The 21,084-nt window shown below is 40.5% G+C and overlaps 1 protein-coding gene across 1 annotated transcript in view; it reads right to left on the bottom strand.

The window, feature by feature from the left end:
- Positions 1–17,132: 17,132 nt before the first annotated feature.
- fem1c (fem-1 homolog c) overlaps positions 17,133–21,084 on the bottom strand; it is a 13,857-nt gene continuing 9,905 nt past the window's right edge. Inside the window, exon 6 of the mRNA XM_015019013.1 lies at positions 17,133–19,028. Coding sequence (XP_014874499.1) covers positions 18,764–19,028 — 265 coding nt within the window. The 3' untranslated portion in view covers positions 17,133–18,763. The remainder of the gene's footprint in view (positions 19,029–21,084) is intronic.

The following is a 21,084-nucleotide window of genomic DNA, read 5'->3' as shown; positions in this document are numbered from 1 at the left end:
GACCATATTTGACTGCTCTACTTTGTAAAAACTTTCAAAGTCTATCAGAATGTGACGTTATGTCGAGTCATCTTCAGGAGATGCTGCAGATTTTCTGTCAGCCTTAGTTTGGTTACATTATTCAAAAGATTTATTTTTCCCGGTCATGAAATCGTTGTTTTGTTATTTTTGACGGATGCTTTGACTCAAAGTGACTTTGAAATCCCTTTTTTGTCTCCTAACAGAGATATGTTGAAGGACGTGGGTCAAAACTGACCGATACTTAAAAACGTTCATGAATTTATCCAACTTGAAAAAATAAGTAACTCCATATCATAATCCTGGCACTACATATGCTAGATATGAGTATTATGTGTGTGTTAAACTTACAGTTTGGGATTATGGCCAAAAGTGTAATTTTGTTTCATCCAATCACCATCTACTTTCCCTCAATGTGTTGAAAGGTAATGTTCACACTTTCACAAGGTTTTTTTTTTGCAGCAAAAAATACTTTTTTGTTTCAATGTTACCTTTTAGTCCAGACATATGGAGGATCTAAGAGGCTGTTGTCAGATGTAGCACAGAAAGTAGATGGCACAGATTCCTGCAGCGCAGTTCCTCTCAGACTATTGAACCAGTTTTCACATTTTCTTTTTATTAACTCTTCGGAAATACACGGTTGTCACCGTTGTTGCTCTTTGTTGCCTCGCTGCAAGGTATAGCTGTAGATAAAGAAAAAAAAAATACACAACCTCCAGAAAAGCTAGACTATATTTACACTCAACTGAAGTTCTCTAACCTGAAACAGGTGTAAATTTAAGATCAAATGCAGGAAAGTTAATCAAAAGATGCTTAAACAAATTTGTCTGGTTATTGCAGCATCTTACTCTTTAAAATAGATTGTTCAAAAGATTGTTCATAATATTTTTTTCATTAAAAAAAATCCTATCGTTTGTGTATTTTTATGTACTGTAGATAAATTTTATATACCATATCATATAATAAATTTGATAATTATCTATGACACCTAGTTTATTTACACCTAGTATGCTTTGATTTGTGTTTCTTAGTTTTCATTTCCTGTTTTCAAATTCTGAAAACATTTCCAGTTAATGCTTGATCATTATCTTGAACCAATTTCCCATCAAGTTATGACGCTGTCCCTTATCAGAACTGACCTTTGGTCCCTTTGAGGCCTGCTGGTCCCTCAGCCGTTGGTGACAATCCTAAAATCTGTCTTCACGAGGCATCAAAAACAAAAATGCACACACACGATGCTCTGAAGGATCAGGAAGGCACAAAGTGCAAAAGTGGCTACAAGTTGATTAATCAACAATGAAGTGATAATTTGATTAGATATTTGAGCCACTCAAGTGTATCATTACTGTGGAGAAGCAGCGTGTGATCTGGAGCCTTTCCACCCAGCAAGTTACTTTAATCCCAAGCATGCGAAGTTTAGTTCAGCACAGAAGATTGACTGGGTCAGCTGGTTAAGAACAAACATTTTGCCCTGAGGCTCCTTAACAGGTTAATGAGGCCATGCACACGCATACACACACGCACACATACGCAAACACACGCATGCACATGCATGCACAGCTCTCTGTGACACCTGCTGTAATCGTATATGGAACTATAACGCAACATGATCTGACCGCATCCTGCGCAACATGTTGAGCTTGTTAAGACTAAGGGGGACTGCTAGCCGGTGGGGACTCATGCATTTTAGGCTGTGTGTGTGTGTGTGTGTGTGTGTGTGTGTGTGTGTGTGTGTGCATATCACTGAATGATTTGGATGCTGAGAAGCTTGGTTTGGAAAACAGGGAAAGTGATCAGGTTAATTGCTTTTCCTGCCGAGCCTCAATCTCTCTGCGACGTGAACGTACGAGCAAAACCGTTAGAGCTGCTTTTAGTTCACTAGAGCGTGGTATTTCATGGACTGACGTATTAATGTGTAGGCTTTCAGTGGTGTCTTTACTCATAATTTCACTGCTTGACACCCAGTTTCCCATATTGCAGACCTACATGTGACCCCGTCACAGCTGAGATTCGTCCGATCGCTTTCTTACATGTGAGAGGGGAGCATGGAAAGCAGTTTAGACTGGTGTGGAGGTTGCCAACATGAGGTTTGGGTCCCGTTTCAGGGATCAGGCGAGACACCTGAGCAGACAGGATACATCCTTGCATTTATTTCCTTATGAAATACTAGACAGTTCTAAATTTGAGTGACTTAAAGTTCCACTTATCATGCTTTGGTGGACTGGTCGAAAGACTTCTGACTTCATTGATGCTTTCCTTTGACCTTTCACTCAACACCATGACCACACAGTGTCCACATTGCCAGATCCGCCCAGCTCAGCATCGCCTGGAAGAGTTGCGAGATTTCTGTCCTCATACTATCGTGATTAGAAATGGTATTGCTATACATCATCAAATTATACAAATTATACTCTAATTTCTAATCGTGACGACAGTTTTATATATGCTGGCAGTATGAACAATGAAGCATTGGAGCAACTCTTTTTCTATCTATAAAAGCTGGGAAGCACTGAACCCAATTTGACTTTTAAAGTGTTATGACAGTCCTACGCCTCTCTTACTGATGGTGACTCAGACAAAATTGAGTAGAAAAACATGCAGTTTGGAAATGTTTAATCTGCAGCAGTGACAGGATCTCATATTTCTGTTTCTGAGGACCGATTAAACTCTGTGTCTGCCATAAGGAGTTATCCCCCGGCTATGAACTATAAGCTTGAGACGATCAGAACATATTCAGCTTTAGGTCTCACTCACACCAAGACATCTTATTATACTGAGCTACAGTGATTTGTGCCAAATCATTTGGCCTAAAATATGAATTTGACAAGAGTTTTCAGGGCCGAAAGAGCTCAGAGGGCTCTGTGTTTTCTTCCCATCACTGCTATATTCAAGCCTTTCTTCCGTGGACCCTCCAACTCCCAGTCAAAGAGAAGCATTGTCTTCCCTCACAAGTTCACAAACAGAAGGATAGTTAATGTCATTTCTCTTCTTTGAGATCTTTCAGACGTGCTGTGTGCAGTGGAGCTCCTAGATTCACATTAAAAATAGTCTTGCATGAAGATGAAAAAGGATAAACCTCTCTATTAGTAGTCAAATACATAAAAAAAAACAAGTATCAACTTCAGAAAATGTTGAAATGGTCAGACGACATTAACACTAGCATGAACTTTTGTTTTGTTGAATGTCATTTGGAATTCAACGAGAAGACCATCCATTGAAATAATCGGATTTCACTTATTCAAATTTCAAGCCAAACTTCGGGAGACACTTTAGCTGATTTTTCCATCTTGATGATAAATTTCAGCTTCCAAGAGCTTCCAGAGCCCACTGTCAGTGGTCCTGAGTTTCACTCTGCAGAGGGGGAGTAAGACAGAAAGCTGATCACACTTCCAGCCATGTGATGTTTACTCGTCTGATTCGCCTTGAACATTTCCCTGTTTGTACCAGTCGCTGTTAAAGTCATGCTCACAACCAAACAGATTCCCGTGAAAAGACGACGACACGGGTCCTTATCTCACTGGCAGTGACGCAACGTGTTTTCCTCACACAACATGTGCAAACTTTGTTTTTGTTTTGCTGCTTTATTTAGATCCAAGGGGCACAGAAATGCTCACAAAATAAACATTGATATGCTGCACTTTATACCAGCATGAGGACAAAACACAGACCCGTCCAGTAGATTTGAATGTTGTTGAAGTCCATTTATTTCAGGAGCACTAAGTGAAACACATTATGTAAATCATTTACACACAGATGAATGTTTGAAAGGCTTTATTATAGTTAATTTACAATACAATAGCTTTAATGTAAAGAAGTACTTTTAATCTGATAAATAAACCTCACCTGAACGCGTATTCTAATTTATTGAATATCACTGTAGATGTACGCACAGGTTAAAGAGTTGAACTTCTCTAAACTTTTATTCAGATTAGCTCGATAATAATGTGTATGTTTGTCCATGGGTCAGCAGCTGCATCCGAGCTTCATATCTCCAGGCACAATGCAAAGCACCAGAGGAAATGGTGCAAAGCGTTATTATTTGGTCTTTTTAAATAATGTCCTCTAAAATATGTCTTAACTTTTTGCGTCGAGTAAAAACTCTCATGCCTTTACTTTGACACAGCTGTAAAACGAGACATGAAATTGAAAATAAGTGGGTCAGCCTCACCATCAGACAAGTGAGTAACCTAAAATGATTATTTGCCGTCATGGGATTCACAAAATCTGATCAGCAGCGGCGTCACATGCAGTTTATTCCAAAACCTGCTGACCACATTAAAAACTAGCAGTTGAAGAGGCAATTAAATGCTGATAGTTTCATTTTCAAACATGTTCTCAGTAATCCTGCATCCACTGTCCCACACAGACGGAGGGTGCGGAGAAACAAAGTCAATCCTTGACTTGTTTAGAGCTAGATGGACTTGTTAACTGAGCTGAGGATAATGAGTAGCAACACGGGTCGAAAGCCAGCCAGTCTGCGTCCAAAGGTAAGAAAATCTCCCGTCTGACACCTCTGAGCTCAATAATTAACACACATTCACCTGCATTGAGAGGTGGACGACTGTTTGATCAGATAAACTGCTCTTCACACGCAAATAGTGGAAAAATATTTTTCATGTTTTCCTTCGTCTTTTACTCTCTGTTTAAGCTTATTTATCAGCCTTTCTCTGTGTGCCGCAAGTCTGACATGACAAACTCAGACAGCAAAGCAGCGCCATGTGATCATCATCATCATCATCATCCTCGCTGGCTGTTACAGCCAGTCACATTTCAGCAAAATGTTCTGAGCAGCTGTTGAACAACGAGCAGCAGCTGGCCTGCCCTCCTCTCGTCTCTGGGTTTCCTGCGAGTTGATTAGGCTTCAGCTGGAGGAAAGTGAATGGAGGTTCATGTGGAGCCTGGGGGCTGTTTCACAAAGCAGCTAAACTTGTGCTGCTGTTGGTGTTTCCCTCTGAGTGTATGTGTCGCAGACGAGTGTTAAACCGACAGAGATGGCCTGCTGAGCTTAGAGGAATTGGTTGCAGACGTGCCACTCAGGGCTCACACTGGACGTGTGTGTGTGTGTGTGTGTGTGTGTGTGTGTGTGTGTGGATTTAATGAGCAGCCTGAGTGCTTTAAAGTCCAAGGCTGCTGGTGCCGCTTCCCCTCTGGTGTGAGGATCGAGTCAAACTTATGAAGAAAGCAATTATTCAAAGGAACTAAACTTATTTTTTCGATTATGATCTTTATCTTTTATTTTCCATAAGATACTACATAAAAAAACAAACAAACACAGATTTAACAGACTCCACAAAAGACTTTTATTCACAGTGAAGTCGTATGATTGCGGCATTTCAAAGGTCAAACTGTTGGTGCAAACTGTTCTCAGATACTTTTCTTGTTCTCCTCCCCTTTTGCCACACCTTAACTTCCAGATTTTCTAATGAGGAAGCAGCGGACAGCAGGCATGATCAAAGAAACGTGCTGCACAGGCGAAGCAGCGCACGTCAGAGGTGCAGTTCAGTTCAGTTCCAGACTTAATTACCTCAACTTGTCAGACACGCCCTGGTTGAGACGGCAAAAGGCAGAGTGTGAGGCAGAGACTCTGACGTCAGCACCGTGGGGCTGGTGAGAGGTGAACAGAATGTTATCCACGTTTTGCAAGACAAGACCCATTGAATTCCTCTTCTGGACTTTAGGTGTAACCTTTTTATGGGGAACAGTGCATTGCTCTGTGCACACTGGCCCCACTGTGAAACTTGGTGGTGGCAGCATCATGCTGTGGGGCAGAGAGAGAGCAGCTAGTCTTTGTTCACTTCAAGATGGGAAGAGCGAATATGAGGCGTGCAATGGAAAATTTTATAATGTGCTCCTCACCCCTCTTCTGCTTTAGGTATAGTCTTATCATGAGATTGGTCAAGCTGCTCTCAAGACTTATGCAGCGTCGTTTAACAGCAGAGGAGAGCTCCTTGATCCTGGAGACTATCTAAGTGTTACTTCCCCATCGTAGAACTCATCTGCCCTCTTTAACATGAAAGAACAACCCCCCTATTTTTAACAATAGACAAATGGCCAGACCATCTGTGTTGGGCTCCACAGAATCCCATGTACATAACAATCAGGGATTCACACCTCTCGTCCAATCAAGTCTCTCTTCTCTGACCAGAACCTGTAAAAGGAAGCCAGACTTGACAGACTCCTTTGACTCTGTATTCTGTTCTCATCTCGCAGGGTTTAAATAAATTTCTTATTTCTTCTCATCCAGACTCTTGTTAAAGTAATTTCTTCCATGACAGCTCCTGAAAAAAAAAAAAAAAAACATGTAAAAGTTGAATTTTCTGCTTCCAGCAGAATCCCAAATATTGTAATGTATAGTAATGGTTTACATCAAAGCGTATTTGTATGTTAGAATAGTTCTGTCCAAGTCTTAACTCTATAAGTCCAGTTAAAACAAATATGGTCCTTGGGTTTCCTATGTGTCACTTTCCTTTCCTTACACAGTTATTCACTGCTTTATGTTGACGCATCATCATCAAATCCCAACGAAACACATCGATGTTTGTGGTTGTGAGATGACAGAATGTGGAAAAGGTCAACAGCTGTTAATGCTTCTCACATACACTATAAAAAGCAGGGAATGGGCAAAAGTTAAGGTTAAAATTGCCTCTACATCACATCAAATATTTGGAAGTCCCTTCTTTGAATAAAGGAAAATAGATCTGACACATGACCTGAGAGATGCAGCATCTGCGTTGATGCTACTATTCTATTGTATATGATGGTTTGACAGCTGTTCAACTTTTTTTTATTTTAGTGCGTGTTTTACAGACAAGAAAAATAAAATTGTTGGCAACCGGATTAAAAATAAGAAAAAAAAAAAAATCTGACTGAAACCTGCAGAAAAATTAATTGAAACCAACATACCGCTCTAAAATCATGACTCTCGCACTGCATTGTTGAACAAAAGGAGACAATAAGGACAAAGTGATAATATGGCATCAGATGTAGAGGTGAAGAGCGGTATCGGTGCGACATGTGATCATGTGACTCCAGGAGGCAGGAGCATCCAGTTCGCTGTCTGGACACTGGATCTGTCCCTGCCTGCACCAGAACAAACACTGTTGTCACTCTTTGTGTCAATTATCAACTTCTGATAGGTGGCAGGACACAGAGAGAGAGAGAGAGAGGAGTGTGTGTGTGTGTGTGTGTGTGTGTGTGTGCGTGTGTGTGTGAGTGTGTGTGTGTGTGTGTGTGTGTGTGTGTGTGTGTGTGTGTGTGTGTGTGTGTGTGTGTGTGTGTGTGTGCGCATTTTCACACATGCAAGTATTGTGTGTGCCGACAAGAATAGAGAAGAACAGAAAACAAACAGCAAAACCTGCGCATTCACAGCTGAGGTTGTGATAATGGCAGCTCTTTTATCTGCAGCACATGGCGCCTACATACTCAGGTCTGTGATTGATTCACGGCGCAGCCACACAGAAACACTGGGGAGGGTGCAGTAAGTGGTGATTAGAAAGAGCAGGAGGCACCTTGTGGAAATTATGGATCCTCAAAAGGAGCGTAGGCTGCCCCGATGAGTCACCGCGGCTTTGTGGCAGATGGTTTGGCAGCAAATGTGGGCATAGCCGAGCATTTAGGCCAATCAAAGAGGAACTGTCACCGTACAAAGCTCCACTTGAAGAATGAAAGTGAATAGATTCGATATAAAACTGAATAATTTCCTGCAATGCAACTGGAAAGAGAATGGAACTAAATGTTTTGAGATAGAGAAAAGATAAAGGCAGAAGATGATAAAACCAAACTCCCACGCCAATGTTTTCAAACTGTGAGAAACGAAAACAATTCTGAAGAGCTTTCATATGTCGTGTCCTGATTCTGAGCTGTTCTCTCGCCCATAAACAACCAAAAAGCATATGCTCCTTTTATTTTTGATCAAAAAACGGGTGAACAGAACAGCCCATTCATGCCCCGAAGCTCTCCGTCATTTGCATTTCATTATCATCTTCATTTAGCTAACTGTGCAGTTAGAAAATGTGTGCCAGGAGCTCAGTAGGTGAAGCATTGGGTTTAAAGTGGTTTGGATGAGTGATTATTACCAAAGTGTGTTGAACAGACATGTTAGAAGTGTGACTCAGTTCAATTATTTGTTGGTGTAGCTTTATCCCCTCATCTTAAATGCTTACTAAGAGAAAACTGGATTTTTTTTTTTTTTTTTTTTTCCTTTTGGACTTTGAAGACGTTTCATTCCTCGGCTAAAAAGTTTCTCCAGCTCTGATCATGTTGGAAACAGTTGGAGCTGGTTGAAGGAGCGTACCATTAAGGCCCATTAAGGCCAGACGAGTCACTGAACAAGGCTCCATCCTGTGAGCGCTTTGGGTGACTCGAGTGACTCGAAGGACGGTTCCTAACATGTCGAGTTTTGGTCATATGCGTGGCTCAAGGTGTGACTGGTTGTGTAAACACCTGGGGAAAAGAATCAAAGCTGCACACAAAGTATTATAAAACTGGAGTTGCCACCCCCTTTGTTTCCTAAGTGTTTTATCTTAAATGCGTCTATCTTGGTTTTTGAAGAATCGTGCACTTTGAATTGTCTGGATGATTAAAAGTTAATTAAATGAGTTAATATTTTGTGTGTATTATCATGTTAATAATTGGAATTCATTAAAAAAAAAGACAGATTGTGTTTAAATAACAAGTATCTTGTGTCCAAAGAGGACAGGAGGAGGGATTTATTGTTGTTGCCAATTGTTTTAGCACTCCCAGGCTTTTATTATACCTCCCAAAAAACTCCAAAACTCAGATGGAGAAAAAGTACGTTTAAGAAAACTGGGGAACAAAATACAGTTAAGCACTTTGAATAGTTTTCTTATTAACCTAAGCAATAAGTTCCTATGTGACCCTCAGTGTGGTCATGAGAAAGATGTGTATTTTAAAGGATGTACATTTTTAACAATCTGAAAAACTCTAGTAGAATAACAAAAGCCAAATTTGAATTCAATGAAATAATCAGGAATATTCTTTCAAAGAATTTAGATAAAAACTGGAAATTCATCACGGAGGCGAGTATAGAGCGCTGACGATGATAAAGCTGTCTGACTAGGTTGTGCCTGCAGAGATGCACAGATTGCAAGAAGACTGAAGTTTAGAACTAAGACAAACTAATTTAAAAAAAAAATGACAAAGCCTCTACAAGTCACGTTGCGCTCGCAAGCTAGATTTTTTTCATCTGGCAACATTAGGTCCTCAGTTAGGTCACGTTGAATAAGTCTCACCTGGTCTCTATGTCACTGACCACCTTCCCAGTATTTATATGGATTATTAGTTTCAGTCATTCCTCGTGCAGCAGTCATCCTTCTGAAGAAATCTACCAATAAGGGTCAAACTAATAAGACAGCATGGCCTTTCAGACTTGGTCCTGTAGCTTCAGTTTGCTGATTCTGTGGACGCAATTAAAGACCTGTTAAAAACCGTCTTGTTACATCTCCGCATTTTTATGTTATGGTGTTATTGTTTTTCTTTATATTATGTAAGCTTCAGTGTAAATTATGTTCAACGGAGTTTTATGACTTGGAGTCTGTGAAAGGTGCATTATAAATAAACTTTACCTACTAGATTCCTGTTTTGCCTTCTTCACCCTTCACCACTTGTTCCCTCTAAGGTTTTTCTTGCTTCCTTCATTTGAAAGTGTGAACTTTCGCTGATTAAATATTCACTTATTACCCAACACTGCCCGCCAACCACCTGCCGCCTCAGTGCATTTCACTAATCAAATCAACTTTTTCACCATCTGGTTGAAACTGCAGTGTCAAAATACGTATAATATGCATATGAAATTTTAATATGCGTTAAGTTTTATTTTATAGTGTTGCTTTGCATTTGTGTTCTAGTACAAAAACAGAGAAGAACTCTTTCAATAAGAATTAAGTGCGGCCCTTTGGTTACCACGTCTTGCCTTTTCCTGTTTTTCATGACTAAACATTTCCGAGCATCCACATTTGTTCTTGTCTTGGCGAGTTCATTCATCACAGGGCACGAACATGAGGGATTCATGTATAAGTGGCGGTTTTTGATGTGAACCATTTGACCCTCCCCCTGATAGCCCACCTCTGTAAGCAAAAGGTCTCCGATGAAACTTCCACATGGAGAGAGTTTGTTTGTCTGCTGCAGTTTATGTGCCAGTTACTTCTGAAAACGATTCCTCAAGGGCATAATAATATCTTCGAAGACTCATCGCCGCATAGCAATTAGCTCCAGCTGCTGCTGAAGCCTCTGTCAAAAGAGGATATGATTGCATGTGTTGCTCCCATGTGTGCTGATTGTGTGTATTTGTTGTTTCAGTCACTGCGATGGCAGCTAATTCTCCCTCTATTTTTATGAGTGTTGCTTTGACAGCTGGCTGGAGGTGGAAAGTCCTGCTGCCAGCGTGCTGGGAGAGCAGACACCACTCTCACACATCGCACACACATGATAATCTTTTACTGTCTCACAAACACACAGTTAGCACAGGCTCCTGCTCCAATCGGTGTGTGTGTGTGTGTGTGTGTGTGTGTGTGTGTGTGTGTGCGTGTGTGCGTGTGTGAGACAGAGATAGACAGATCGAGGAGGAGATGAGTGTGTCCAGTGCAGACCAGTATCAGGTTCAGACCAGTGATCCCTGTGCTAATACCCAGCTTTTCTGTTTTAGCTGCAGGGTGTCTTATGTAATCATAGACTTTTTTTTTTTTTTTTCCGGACCACTTTCACTGCCACCACCTTTTTTTTTGTTGTTTTTGCCATCAAATCCAAAGTGATAGGCTGTGAGGGCATCAAAGTAAATTAGAACACAAAGTGCAGCCCTCACGACATATCTGTCTTCGTTGCACTTTGTGTCAAAGGGGACGGCGATGATAGACGTGCAGCCTTCCAGCTCGAATGTTTAAAAGGGTCAGAGAGAGACGGGCTTTTGAGAGGCTTATCAAACCGATCTGACTCTAAAATATGTTTGAACACACGAGCATGCAAACAGAGAAGCATCCCGACTGGCTTCAGTGTTTACACCTTGAGTATTGGCCAGTTTCTTTGACTTTCCAGTGAACTGACAGTGTTTTGCATAAAAAAGATAAACGTTATACAGTCAACAAAATAAAATACCTGATTTCAGTCATAGAAAGCAGAACATTTCTCTATGGTCACATGCTATATACACTGTGTTACACAAGACTCTTACACACTTTTATTTAAAAAAATTTTTTTTACATTAATTGTAAACTGTATGTGAAAAATCTAAGTAACTTTAGAGCAGCATAAAACTGAGACGTGCCGATGAATGTAGGTACTGGGAAGAGTTTTCTTGCTGGTCACAGTTTGGTTTATTAAAGAACTGAAAGGACTGTGTGAAAGGGTTTATCGCACTTCTGCAGAACAACTGAGTCACTGTCCACACAAAATTCACAAAAAAAAAAAAAAAGAAAAAATTTGTTGCACTCACAAGTCCTAAATGCTAAAGTTCCTGACGTGTTTGTTGATCTTCACATAAAATAGAAACTATGAGAGAAGTATGCTGCGGGGAGGGGGGGAGGGGGACGGCACGATTTAAGAAATATAGACCTAAAAGTGAGATTTGTTATTACTTTGTGTAATTTTCATGCATTTTGTATGATTCTTCTCACATATTGAAAATAAGCCCAACAAAGAGAAGTAATGGTTTATGAAACCCACATGACCCGGAGCCAGAAAGCCTCACAGTTTCTGAGCAAAGAGACTTTTGGTTTTTCTTTGCCTTTTCACCAACAGTCCCAGTCCAACTATTCCACCTTTTAGCTACTGCTACATTTATGGTGGTTTCTAATACCACTCTTTTAATTTGCTCTCTTACATTTATATTAATACTAATCTACATTATTTATTCTAATCAATTACTTTTCAATCCAGCCTCCATGAAATCTCTCTTCTCAACATCCTCTGTTGTTTGTTGCATTTGCACCTTTTGCAAAACAACAACAAAAAATCCAAACAAAAAACACAATTCTTGTTGTCTTAACTTGCAGAAGTGACGTATTTCCTCATCACCTGTCAAATGTTACCAGAGCTCCTCACTACTTCAGAAATATGTGGTTTCAAAAGCTTAAAGGCCCTCTGCATCAAACTAAACAAAAAAAAATGTTTCTTTAATGTATACATATGTTCTTAGAGATGCTTTTTAATATGATTAATATCTCATGGAGCCATGGCCAAGGAAAATCCAAAAGCACTCCACCAATAGAAACATTAAATGTTGTGTGTCAGCTGTGCCCCTAAGCCTTTTCAGCACGTCTAGTCCAACAGGCTTCCCTATTGTTGTGCTCAGGGTACCTTCTGTCTGCTGTAAGCTGCTTATTACAGTAGAGATCCAAGGTACAATGTTGTCTAATTAAAGAGCTATTTCTGTTTCCTCTGGAGTCTGGATGTCATGTGGTAAACTCAATGTCAAAATGTTATGATATCCTTTTCATAAAGCAAGAAATATGAAATTCAGCATATCCTTATTTTTAGGACAGAGAAGGAGTGGGTCCTCCATCCACGCAAGATCTAGCTCACGATATTAGCCATGGAAACAAAGAAGTTAGATATTCTTTAAGTTCATAAGGTATACATTTATCCACGTCAATCAAGGTTAAAACAGCAGAAAAGAGAAAAACGTTTCACTCAAACAATAATAGATTTAATTGGATCAGAGTAGCTTCTGCTGCTTTTGTCGTCTGCCGTTCGGCAAACTGGCTCGCTGACTGACTGAAGCTGACTGAGAGACACGTGAGGGCAAACTGAGACACGGGGAAATCAAAAAGTGTGTCTGGTGTCTGAGGCGTGTTCACCTGCAGGTACAGAGAGACGCCTTATGTAGGACAGCTTTCCAACTGGGCTTTACTCAGACCTAAATATAGACGGGACAGAAGTAGGCCGAGCGGATAGTTCTGCCAAAAGGCGTTAAAAAGAAGCTGTGAATCGAGGTCTTTCACACAGTGAGTAAGAGTCAGGTTTGACATACTTATTTTGTGTTTTGACAACACGAGATGCAGCAGTTGTTTACTCTCGTTCAAACGTTGTTTTGTTCATTTTGCTTCAGTAAAGTCAAACACGTGGAAACGATCTAATTCTTGCTTTTATTGATGAAACAATTAACAAGGCAGCATTTCGTACAACAGAATGAATAAATAAATTAAAAAAAATGGTTTTTAGCCTTCCATGTGGGTGATATACTAAAAACTACTTGAGATGTTTTGCATTTAAACCTTTGGTCACAAATGAAAAAAAAAAAGAGAGATTAAAGCGTTTATTTATAAAAAAAAAAAAAAGAATCCCAAACCAGAGAGTACCTTATTAAAATCCTTTCAACTACTGCAAACTTGAATGCAGTTTAATGAGCTTTTATGTAATACACAAGCACAGTGTAGTGCAGAATTGTGAAGAGGAATAAAAAACATACCTGATTTTTAAATTCACATTAGAAAGAAATTTGTTTTCACGTCCCACAATCCATTTTGGAGCAAACTAAGTTGCAGATCTTGGGGTTTCCTTAGATGAGCCGCAGTCACCTAGAGACAGAATCTGTCGCTCATTCTTCTTCTAAATCTAGTTCCAGCTCAGTCAGATTGGCTGGAGAGTGTCTGCGATCACTTAAGTATTTACGCAGATTCTGAACCGGATTTAGTGCTGTGCTTTGACTAGGCCATTTTAGCACACTGACAATTATTTTAGCTCTGGTTGTATTTTTAGAGCTCCTGAACCAGTGCATCAGTTTTATCTGTTCTGCAGCTTCTATCAGGTTTTCTAACAGGTTTCCTCCCAGGTTCCCCGTTTACCTCCGTCCATCTTCTCATTTGACCAGAACAGTCCCAAAGCCTGATGTTGCAGCTACCGTGTTTCATCATACGGATGCCATGTTCAGGGTGTTCGCATCTAACCTTCTATTACACTTGTGACAAACTAGGACTGTTTTTTCTGACTTTCTTCACTTTTCCATGAATGCCAGTATTGGAATGCTCCTAAAAGGAATGCCTTCCTTGCTCAGTTTGTTTATTTATGTGGATGCTGTTGCCTTGGTAGCATAGCAACTGGATGATGGATTGACCACAGCTCTATTAGACATTTAAAGTTTGGAAAATTGTTCTATTACCTCAATTATGCTTTAAAAAATTTCCACGACCTGTTTGTTATGCTGTTTGTTCACTAATGTTTTCTGGCAAATTCAGTTGACTTAGATCAAGATTAACGTAAGCAAAGGACGAATCTACTCACTAATTAGATTTACTATCAAACTATTTTGGAGTTTGATAGTAAACGAGTAAATGGACTCGATGTATGTGCATGCAACTGTATACAGATTTTTGTTTTTAAAAAAGGCCGATAACCTTTTCCTTCCGTTACTTTCAGCATTACATGAATTCTCTACAGTAACTCATTTTTACAACAAATCAAATTTAGCCGGTGACAGGATTTTACTCATGTAGTTAAGGTGTCGAGAACAACTTTAAATTCTCGTATGGATGTCCTTTTGGTTTTGCTTCCTTTCCATAATATTAAACGCCTAAAGTCATGGTAGATGTTGGCTCGCTTTGAAAGATTCATGCTTTTACTTAACAGTGATTACGCTTTTATAGCAACGTTGTACAATTTAAGACAAGCTTGACTGAATGTGCATCCCGCAGAGAAGAACAGGCTCAGTGTTTTCCGCTCTAACCCCCTCGCAACCTTTTCAGGACGGAAGCTTCCCATCTGCTCCTCCGTTCCCGGGACTTCATGGGCAACCCGGTGACTCACTACACCCACTCTCTGCCGGAGCTGACAAGTGATTTTCAAGAAAATCTGGCTTTTATGTGTGCACAGTCTTGCTCATTTCAGCTGCGCTCCCCTCTTCCTCTGCAGCCCCCCACAACTCCCCTCTGTTCCCTCCTCCGGTTTTTGCCACCATCTTGAGGGACGCGGTGCTGACACCGCTATAAATCTCCATGTATATGGAAAGTGGGGCAGGACTGCACGTTGCATGTTGCTGCGACAAGGCTCGACTTGTTCAATCCAGCCACATGCACACAGCATACTTCACAATTACCTTCAAAGAGGGATATTTACAGTACATTCCTGCCAAGGGAGATGTAGGTCAGCTGCAGCTTTTTACACAACTGGAGGTGCAGCTTCTGAAGGGAGAAGATGAAGAGCAGGAGGATTTTTCTCTCTCTGCTCCAAAAGATAATACGAAGATCTTTTGTATCTTATGCTGTTGACCTGCTGAGTAATGTTTGCGTGTCAAGCAGGGTGTGATGTGTGATAAAGCAGTTTACCGACACTTCCCTGAGCAACCGTGCCAGTAAATGACATGGACTTTAAAACGCAGCCAAAACTGCTTACACCTTTTACCTCAATCCCTCCAGCCGCCTGATTTCTTTAGGCCAACCCAAATGATCCGTGTTCAAAATGAGACGTTAAAAAAAAAAAAAAAAAAAAAAAAAAAACCCAATTTAAAAAAAAAAAACAAAAGATGAGCAGTGCTTGAAACATCTCCCCAAACCAGCTTTGTCCTGCCTTGTAAGTCAGCTGCGCGCGCACACACACTGGCAGACATGGCCAAACCACATTGTTTGTGACTCATTAAGAAATCCCCACTCTCTGCTTTGTTAGAGATCCTGGCAGTGAGTCATTTCTGAGCGCTCGGGATAGGTGTGACATTCTGGCATCGGCTACTGCTGTCTGTGTGGAGGAAGCAGGAGGACAGAGCTTCAAATGCCAAGACACGAAGGTGGCCTTTGAAAATTGTTAATCTGGAATGGTTTTCAGCTGGTTCACCTTTTTTGCTTGCAAAGCTGTTTCGTGTGGTTGTTGGCTGGCAGCAAATTGTTTTGTAATGTTTTTACTACGTTGCATGAAAACGGTTTCAGGGATTGCAGTAAAATAAGCTAATAACCGGCTTCTATAAAAAGTTGTTTTGGGGTGTATTTATGATTAAGATTTTGTTTTTAAATTTACTTAAAACCAAAGGAAGGGCCTAAGCATGTCCCGAATAGAACTGACCAATGAAAACCAGTAATGGAGTCAGTGTTGGGGAGAAGGGAAGCCACAACTAGTCATTGTTAAAATGTTTAAAAGAAATTTAAAGCTAATAAAGCAAGAGTTTTTTCCCTGCAACCTTTGTCCACTGTTAACTGAAATCTCAAAACAGTAGCATGAAAACAAGGACAAGTTATTGTTAAAATAGTATTTCAGCTAAGTGCTATATATTTAAAAAAAAAAAATGTCGACAGAAGGAAGAGAGGTTCATCAGACTGGAGCTGAATGTGTGGAGTCACATTTATCTTTAGAAACAAAGCACATCTCTGGTAATGCATTTGTTTTTTTACAATTTTGCAGCTCTTTTAGCATTGCTAACCCATAATTTAAGCAATTTATTAAAGATGTTGTGACAAAATTCAGGCATATAGATGTGGATGCATTCGCATCATCAGATCAGGAATTCCCTGATTTTAAGCTACTTGGTCAATCAGTGAGAAATCCATAAGCGAAAACCCACAAAAAAAAATAAAAAATAAAAATCTCAGCTCCGCTGCAGGATGAATGTATCGACTAGTCTGCGTTGTGAATCATTTGACTGTTAAAGGCAATTCAATAAAATCTAATAAATCTAATTAAATATTGAACTCAAATTAAACCCATCAACGAAGCTCTATTGCGTCAAGACCAACCTGGGAACTTTGCAAGGTTGCTTCACTGTTTTAATTTTACATTACGAACACACACTTAAATTTACAGATAGTTCCTTGTGTGCTCTCCATTTCTGTCTTCATGGGATTCCTTGTTTTCACAAAGCAAATGAAGATTTGTGCAAATCACATAATCTTTTCTGGCATAAAAGAACAAATTGCTTAAAATCGTCCCCTGGGGGGGGGGGGGCTTTGTTTCTTTGTTCAGAAAAAAACTCGGGGTTTTTTTTAAAGCAAAAGCAGCAGAATATGAACCAAGAGACGCCCAACAGAAGTATGTTTGTGTTCTGCTCAGGCTTTTTACAAATATGCAACATTTTAAAATCCCTGTTATTAATGCCAACAAATTCTTAAGGATAAAATATTTGAAACAGAAAAACAGTAAAACTCACAAACGGCAAATACTCTGAAAGAAAGAGATTTGGTCAAGACGACAAGTGCAACATGGTTTTATTGTCAAACTGGTAATTAAGATATGAACTTGATTAATGCCATATCAAATCTTAATCTCCGCTGTAGTAAAGTGCCGATCAAATCGAGTTGCCCTGGGTGCCCTAATACATTTTCTGTCTGGTTTGGAACTGCAATATGAAATCCTACAAATTATGAAAAGCCCTTTTTTTTCCCCCCTCCCTCTATCCTTCCTCTCAACCCACACGTCTAGAGCTGAATGTGCAAACATGATGATCACAAAGCTTTACTATTCTGTGTATTGAGGCATCTTCTTTTCTCCCTCGCTTTTCAGTCCTGGTGCTCGTACAAGACGAACCAGCTGCAGTCTGGTGGGAGTCGTCGTGGGAGGTCTCCCGCGGTGACGGGGCTGCACATGCACAGCGAGGCAAACGTTAGCGAGCTAACCCGGACTTCTCTGCCGCTCGATCGGGTCGGATAAAAATTGCAAAACTAAAATAAACGGTGCCGTTTTAAAGGTCAGCCGCGCGCGAGCGTCGAGAGGTCACTTTTGTGTACGAGGCGGCGCTCTGGAGAGTTCGGCCTCTGCGGTTTCTCAGTGGCTGTCGTGTGCAATGTGGAATCTTCATGAGCGCCACTACATTTAAAGGCCTGCTCTCAGTTTGTGTAACTCATTGAAAAAAAAAAAAAAAAAAAAAAACTACGCATACAACAAACAACGCATGGAAAACACACACCCGCACGTCAGTCGCTCAAAAATCGTTCACTCTTCTCACAGAGTCAGCATTATGGTTTCACCTCCACCCGACAAGGCGGATTACGAAAGGAAGCAACGAAGAAAACGGGGAAAAAAAAAAAAAAAAATGAGATATTGCACAGACAAGTGCCGGCACAGAATACAACAGTCTCTTTCCAACAGCCCAGCCTGTGCATAGGAAAAATAAAGCACTTATGGTGTTCACACACTCTGTCCCCCTCTCCCCCCTTTTGTAAAGCTTTGTTACACATCAAAGTGGGAAAGACTAATGACTGTAAAATCTACTCCACTCAGCAGAAAAGAAAAAGAACAAAACCTGTGTGTGTTGTTAAGAGTACAAAAAAAAAAAAAAAAAACCTGATGATGGCTGAGGAAGAGTCCGGGTCCGTTGGCAACAGTGAGGGGGAAAAAAGCAAAAACCTAAATAAGAACAGTAGTAGTAGGCTGAAGACTGGAGAGGACAGAAGCAGGTGATGTCGAGACTGGATGGGAGCCAGCATGGAGAAAAATCTCTCAAGTTTCATTCAATAAATAGCATTGTGGAATATGAAAAAAAAAAAAAAAATCCTCAAGCAAAAACATGTAAATCCCTCTGTTCAAGTTCATTAAGAGAAACAACCAGTTATAATCCATGTTCCACCGTGATTCTAATACATCCCCACCGACCGATGGCGGTCAGCGCTGCGGCTCTATCGGCGAATTCAGTCCATCCTGGTTAAGTTGGGTATTTAGTGTGAGTTTCTTCTAGCAAACCAAACCCAGATAACAGTCCGTTTTGTTGTTTTTTTTTTTTAAACACCCTGTGGGTTAAGTGTGTGTAAAGCTCCTCGAGGTGTACGGTCAAGCTCCCGCTCCGCTTTCTGTCCCTCGCGACCCTGTTGCTGTACAATCATTATCTGTGGAGCAAGACGAAGGCTTCCAGCTTCTCGGGAATGTTCCCCCGGTAGTGGAGGCTGTGCTTGATGATGGCCCTGGCAGCGAGGCACTGCAGCGTGGTGTGGTTGATGGGCTGGATGACGTTCCGGGCCAGCTCCTTCTCGTCCAGGAGGTCGCAGGCCGTCTGCTGGAAGGCGTTTGTGCTGTCGAAGTGATTCCCGCAGGAAATCAGCAGGTTCATGATGTCGGGGTGACCGTTGGATGCGGCTATGTGGAGGGGGCTGCGGGGGGAAAAAAAAAAATGAATAAGATTGTTACATTGTACCACAAATTTATTCCCGACAGGGTAGGTAAGCAACTTGCAGCAGTATTTGCAGCTGAAGGCTCAAATTTTAGGGCATTTTAAAAGACGACCGCAAACAGAAGCGCACAGCTGAAGTTACTGGGGAGGGGGGACATGTGGCTCACAACATTTTGTTCAGAAACAAAACGTGAACAGTGTGATATGCCAATGCATACAAGTCTGCTTTGGAATTCCTCGACCAGCTTCGTACATCTAGACACTGACGTTTTTGCCTGTTGCCATTTACAAAATACCTCAATATAAATCAGTTTGGATGGAAAGAATCTGAACTTCAGTTTTCAAAATAAATTCTTATCAAAAAATTGTTCCAGACTTTGACTGGAACGACCCGACTCATGAATATGGGGCAGCATTATGTACTTTCCAGGCACATGGTTCCATTTACAGCACTATTAACTATGTTACAGTCAGTTATAAAAACATTGTACATGTCAAACATGACTTGACTTTGCTTGTGGCTCTTTCTGACACACTGCACATTACCACAATGTTTCTTCATTGAACCTTTAACAACATAATGAGGAGTTTTAGAATGAGAAGTAGTTCCTGTGATGATCTCAGCAAACTCTCAGTTCCATCAGGTGTTTGCCAATTGCTGCTGCCACTAGTCTAGAGGGGCTGAGTGGGGGAGCCATGTTACTGTCCCCCGCGACTCTCCCACACGGAGAGTTTCCTCTGCATATTTCAAAATGTGTGGCTAATTAGAAACTGAACTTTTTATTGCTTTCTTTCAACAAAGGACTTCTGCAGGCCACTCTTGTATAAAGATCACATTGTTGGAGAGCAAAACCTGCCAACACATTCGACCACTTCAGCAGCTCCTCCAGAGATCCCATAGGCCTCCTGCAGATTCTGATTGATTCTCAATACAACTTGAAACAATTAAAGAGCTGAAATACAGAAATGCATGCTAAATTTCACCATCCAGTTCACAAATGTGCAGTCCTTACTATTGGTCTATCATATACTGTAAAGCTCCAGTAGCACATTTATACTGCGCTTATAGAGGCGTGAATACTTTTGCAAGGTAGTGCGTCAAGCCTTTTATTTATTTTTATATACATATTAGAGATGTGGCGATCAGGTTTTTTCCTGCCGATTCCGATCACCCATGAGGGCTGATCACCGATACCGATCACATAATTATTATTTATTTATTTTTTATCATAAACCCTACCGGTTACATTATGTGGAAAAAGGAACCATGAATTCAATTTAATTTAGACAAAAACTTGTTTTTAATAACTTTTTTCAAGAAGAAAACTAAAAACAGGCATTGTGCAAATTGTACTGCTATAGTAATACTATCTTTAACATACTGATAACATATGAAGGCTCTGAAGAGGCTAAATAAAACCTCTCAACATTGCCAAAAAAATTCAAGTATAAAACTTAACATTCAAAGGCAAATACAGGAGCCATTACAATACACAATCCAGAGTTACTGAATGAAAACTTCCTATTAGCATGGCGGCTAGCTGATTACTGCTAGCTCTGATTGGCTGTTTCTGACTGAGCGGAGTAATTATGCAGATCAGGGAGGAAAGCGATTATTTTTTTTAGAGATTATCTGTCTCATGTTAGGACAGCGAAAGTTTTAATGTAAAATGTATTTTTTTAAGTTATATGCTGCAGCTTTAAGCAGAGGTTCGGTGTGAGAGTTCAATACCAGGTGGAGCAGAAGCGAAGCTCCGTCTGTGAAATATTACTACCTGTAGCGTAGCAGCGGTTCAACAGGAGAGCAGAACCAGCGTCTGACATCGCAGCTCGAAGGCTTAAATCACTTTCCAGGTTATTTGTTTAGCTTTCTGACCGTCATGTAGCTGTGCGCTGCTTTACCTGCTGTCTGATCCTCCGTATGTCTTTTTTGCTGCAGTGAGTCTCGATGTAGCCAAACTCCGTCAAGTATCTCATTGTTTTTATGCCATATTAGATTCATCGTGTTGTTGCATTTTAACCTGCTTCAATTTCCC

This window comes from Poecilia latipinna, unplaced genomic scaffold, assembly GCF_001443285.1.
Source record: "Poecilia latipinna isolate Pla-1442-1.1 unplaced genomic scaffold, P_latipinna-1.0 Scaffold80, whole genome shotgun sequence".
NCBI lineage: Eukaryota > Metazoa > Chordata > Actinopteri > Cyprinodontiformes > Poeciliidae > Poecilia > Poecilia latipinna.
The sequence above is the reverse complement of the archived record's forward strand: the minus strand, read 5'-3'. Positions and strand labels throughout refer to the sequence as shown.